The sequence below is a fragment of the Aotus nancymaae genome, unplaced genomic scaffold (genome assembly GCF_030222135.1).
Source record: "Aotus nancymaae isolate 86718 unplaced genomic scaffold, 86718_ANA_hifiasm-v0.15.2.pri h1tg000009l, whole genome shotgun sequence".
In the NCBI taxonomy this organism is placed as follows: domain Eukaryota; kingdom Metazoa; phylum Chordata; class Mammalia; order Primates; family Aotidae; genus Aotus; species Aotus nancymaae.
In genome coordinates, this window is record NW_026988420.1 from 697,565 (window position 1) to 702,292 (window position 4,728).

The 4,728-nt window shown below is 48.0% G+C and overlaps 1 protein-coding gene across 2 annotated transcripts; it reads right to left on the reverse strand.

Moving 5' to 3' along the window:
- Nucleotides 1–387: 387 nt before the first annotated feature.
- Nucleotides 388–4,728, reverse strand: RASL11A (RAS like family 11 member A). 2 transcript variants are annotated; one of them, XM_012471060.3, is made up of 4 exons: nt 4,497–4,728; nt 4,026–4,082; nt 3,842–3,921; nt 388–2,565 (listed from the first exon to the last, which is right to left on the reverse strand). In XM_012471060.3, exons 1-4 carry the CDS (start codon nt 4,615–4,617, stop codon nt 2,098–2,100), a joined length of 726 nt encoding a protein of 241 aa, XP_012326483.1. In that variant the 5' UTR covers nt 4,618–4,728; the 3' UTR covers nt 388–2,097. The 2 variants fall into 2 exon arrangements, with proteins under 2 accessions (XP_012326483.1, XP_064229518.1); XM_064373448.1 differs by lacking the exon at nt 4,497–4,728 and adding an exon at nt 4,358–4,389.

Below are 4,728 nucleotides of genomic sequence, written 5' to 3' on the forward strand. Positions count from 1 at the left end.
CTTTGAAATGGCCATGGGACTCATCTTTTGACCCTTCTGATCCACAGCCTGCTCCCCTGAAGAGCTCAAGGCTGCTTTCTGTTCTCACTTGAAACTTGATCATAGGTGGCCTGGGGACATCACTTGTCTTATGCTTTAGCTTTTAGATTATGATTTAACTTTTTTCCCATGGGATGTTTGATCTCAGTTCCTTGAAGGCAAAGATGCCCCTGGTGGCAGATGGCAATCTGGACACATAGTAGGCATGGCAGGGACTAGGAGAATCAGTTGTTCTTGTGTCTACACCTACGGTGTTAAGAATCATGGCAGGAAGCAGAACAGATGACGATAGAGATTTTGTTCAGAGAGCATGCAAACAAGGAGAATGTGAGGCACTTTTTGAAAGACGATGGGATCCAAATTAATATTTTATTTAATTATTTGGACACTCTTTTAGACATGCATTATCTAATTTTCCTAACCCTTCATGCCATTTTGTACAGGTAGATTCTCTTCAACTACAGGGAAACGTGGTGCTGACATCACAGGTCTGCACAGAGGTGTTCTTAGATGGAAAGATAATGATCTGTGATTGTCAGAAGCTGCATATGTCAGTTCCTCTCCATCGCAGCTAAGAATCTTTAATTACTCAGGACACCTGTCCTTGACCTGCAGAAGTAACAACTTGTTTCATGGTAATATCCCATCATTGACCCTTGGCACCATAAATGGTGCTTTCATTCATTTATTCATTATTTATTTACTTAAAAATTACCACTCTACGGGCAAGCACTGAACTAGAAGTTTGGAATACGAGATCATAAAATGCAGTTACTGTCCTTGAGGGGGCTCCTTCCAGTGGGGTAACAAATAGCTACATGACAAGGTTGCGTTACAATGCAAATGCTCCAGGAATAGAGGAAGACCAGAGAAGGCATTTCAGAGCTGAATGTAGCATGAGACTTGAGTTTTTAAAGATGTGTTAGCAAGCCATTAGGTATAGAATCGGAAAAAATATTTGAGGCAGAGGGATAGTTAGTGCCAAGGCCGGGAGACATGAAAGCCTGGAGTAGCTGAGAAAGACAATCTGTTGGAATGGACTGACTGCTGGGGTGTGTGTGTTGGAAGGAGGGGTTGATAAGCTTGGAGAGGTAGTAAAGAGTCTTGATGTCATGTCTCACGTCTATTTTAACCAGTAGGTAAGGGGAAATCCACTGAGTTTTTTACAGAAATAAAATGATTAGGGTTAGTTTTAGCAAGGTTGTTCTGGTGTAAAATGACATTTAGAAGATGTCATTCTAGAAGCCAAGAAACATGGATCTTGCCTAGATTCTTGCCTGCCAGTCAAGGGGAGGTCTAGATTAAGGGAGAGTGAGGCTTTAGAGAAAAACAGGAGCAAGAACTGACAGATCTGGTGCCCTATTCGAAGGGAAGAAGTTTTGGACGGTAGGGCCCACTTACTAACATAAGAAATACTAGAAAAGGGGTTTTTGGCTTTTCTTTAAATATGGGTAGAGAGTACAAACTTACATTTGCACCAATAAATAATAATAATGTTACTCATGACTTGTAACGTTTTAGCATCAGTTTATACTGTATCCATTCCCTTGAAAATCCGTGTCAGTTTCATGACTGGTGCCAGTGTCCTCATTAAAGACATCCTGTAGTTATTCAAATCCCTCTCCTCCTCCACATACTTTCCTTTCTCCCACAACAGACTCCCTCTACATGAACTCCTCCCCACTGTGAGACACCAATCAGGGTTTAGAATGAGGGCAAGCATGGAGCAGTTCTGGGCTCTGGTGCAAGTAGGATTTCTATAAAAAGACATTGAGAAAACAAGGAGCAATGTTGCCATTTTGCCTTTAATGGAAAAGTGGCCAGCGGTTACAGTAAAAAAAAAAAAAAAAAAAAAAAAAAACTTCTTTTATTAAAACAAAACAAAGTTTTATCCAGCTTCTAGGCAATCACTGTTTGAACTTTCAGAAATACACATATACTTGAAAATCAATTTTTTTTATAAAAATAAACTCTGAATGTGTGATTAAAAAGGGAGAAGCCCAGTCTTTTAGCTGCACAAATGCATATTAAAAAGGAGAGGCCTCTGTCTGAGATGGTTCACCCCAGTGCAGAGGGGGCTTTGACTTTGGGAGACAGAGCCTGCTTGAAGCGTCTCTTCAGGTCCTGCATGTTGGGAGAGCGGGGCCGAGGAATGATGGAGGCTCTTCTCCTTTCCCCACTGAGGCTGTGCAGCTTGCTCACTTCTTTGCAGAGATGCTGAAACACATCACAGACATCTTCGTAGTTCTCGCTAGTGGAAATTTCAAGGAACAGGCTGCCCAGCTCATTGGCTAGCTGAACACCGTCCTGTGTCTGCACCTGCCGGGCATGCAAAAGGTCCCCCTTGTTGCCCACAATGATGACAGGGGCTTTAGAGTCAGGGTGGACCTTCCGGATGTGCTGATAAAGGGGTCGGATGGACAAGTAGCTGTCGTAGTCTGTGATGGAATACACCAGCAGAAAGCCCTCGGCCCACTGCACGCATTTGGACAGAGAATCAACGACCTGGGGGAGGCTGTCTTGGATCTGAGAAAACATCAAAATGAGAACCAGTCAAGAAAACCCTCCGTGGGAGAGAAACTCAAAACGACATCAAAGCAACCTTTGAAGAAACACTTGAAAAAGAAATCACTAAATACCGTTTTCAGGTTCTACCCAGCTTCTGCAGAAGGAGGCTTTTGATAACGGAAAGGGCAGATTCCCAGGCAAACTCCCTGCCTGGGTTGCTTTATTAGCTGTTATCCCTGCATTATTTTTAAACCCCTTGCTTGACAGGCAGTCTCTGGTGAACCATGGCTGACTGAAGAATGACCTCAAACCAGAATGGCTCAATTTGTAGAAAACACTAACTCATAATAAACAAAACTTTGAAAATAAGCCAAAATAAATATCTATTCCCAAACCCATACAAATATTTTTAACATGCACTTCTTAAGAATGTTACAGAAAGAAATTCCTTGCTTAGGGTTCTTCCACAAGACCTTTCCTCTGGAGAAGGGAGTAGCAATTAGTAACTGGTTTATAAACAAGTTACATTCTAGACCCTCTGCCAAGGGGTTATCTGATTGCAATTACTGACTTGAGGGAGCAGCCAGTAACAGCCGCACTTCAGCAGTGCTTGGATCCCGAACTGTGGCTCAGCCTATAATCCCAGCACTTTGGAGGCCGAGATAGGCGGATCGCTTGAGGTCAGCAGTTCGAGACCAGCCTGGCCAACATAGTGAAACCCCATCTCTACTGAAAAATACAAGTCACAACAAATTAGCTGGGAGTGGTGGCAGGTGCCTGTAGTCCCAGCTACTAGGGAGGCTGAGGCAGGAGAATTGCTAGAACCCAGGAGGCGGAGGTTGCAATGAGCCGAGATCAAGCCACTGCACTCCAGTCTGGGTAACAGAGCGAAACTCCATTTCAGAAAAAAAGCAGTGCTTGCCAGGGGAAAGGACTCTCCCAACAGAATCCTACCGGTTGCTGTTGTTTTTAAATGTTTTTTTCTTTGTTAATGGTTCCATGGCTACCTCCAGAAGAAGTGCCTAAGTAGTGATGGCCCACCAGGGTTGCAAAATGAAGTTAAGTCAGCTGCTGACAAGAGGAGGCTGGTTCTAACCACGCCTCCCCCCTAGAGAGTTTCTAACATCCCAACCACTGGCCCCACCTGTGGAAAGCCCATTCCTACCTCTAAATGCACAGGTCTGTTTAGATGCCTTGCTCAGACCCCTGCGCCCAGCGTGGGCGCCCTACGTGCTGTACCCTCCGGAGTGGTCTGAGGGTTTGGGGTGAGCTCTTTGCCCCTGGAGGTCCTTACCTGGACGCCCCCGGGAGTGTCCTGGATCTGCAGGGAGAGCTGGTCCCCTTCGACAGAGACCAGCCGTGAATACAACTTGCCTGGAGAATGAAGGAGAATTTGCTTTTCAATTAGCAAACTCCCATCCCGAAAAAGAAAAAGAAACACGCAAACATAAAAGCAGGGAGCAGGAAAGTATTCTCACCCGTATTCGGTTCATAGTCGCCAATGAATCTCTTGGTCAGGAAGCGCACGATCATTGCTGAAAAGGAAATGGGAAAATCAACCGAAGGAGTAGGACAAGCCGGTCAAACCCGGGCACTCCCGGGAGACCTGGAGGGCGTGAGGGGCGCAGAACCGCGGGCACTGCTCGCTTCCAGAGGCTCCGCAAAGCCGAGGTGCCGCGGGCTTCGCCGCAAGTACGAATGGCGGGACACCCCTCCCGCACCCCATCCCCGAACAGGCGTGAACCCCGCAAAGCCCAAGAGTAGATGCCCCAGGAAACGGCCAGGGAAGCAGACTGGGACTGACGGGGACCCTCCGAGCGCGAAAGCAGCCGGGTTCCACCTGCCCCTTGCCCGCTGCTTCGGCCGAGGGTCCCTCTCTCCGCAGCGCCCCCAGTGGCCGCGGCCGGAGCCGGGGAGCGAAGCCGACTCGGGGTCCCCGCCGCACTCACCGCTCTTGCCCACGCGGCCTGCGCCCAGCACCGCCAGTTTGATGTCCTTGGGCAGGAGGTCCGGGGAGGACTCGGGGATGGGTGTGAGCAGAAAGTGCCCGGACATGCTGAGCAGCCGCATGGAGCGCGTCCCGCGGTCCACGCGCAAGCCCAGCAGACGGGGCCTCGCCGCACCTGGAGCCGGCTCGCGAGCTGGGAGTGCCGGACGAGGGGCGCGAGACCGTGGCGACTG

What these genes read in the sequence shown, in the direction of transcription:
- RASL11A (XM_012471060.3), bottom strand. Translation starts at nt 4,617, where the DNA reads ATGCGGCTGCTCAGCATGTCCGGGCACTTTCTGCTCACACCCATCCCC. An exon ending in AGGCCGCGTGGGCAAGAGCG is followed by an intron (nt 4,083 to 4,496) that starts GTGAGTGCGGCG and finishes TTTCCTTTTCAG; the next exon opens with CAATGATCGTGCGCTTCCTG. An exon ending in CGACTATGAACCGAATACGG is followed by an intron (nt 3,922 to 4,025) that starts GTGAGAATACTT and finishes TTCATTCTCCAG; the next exon opens with GCAAGTTGTATTCACGGCTG.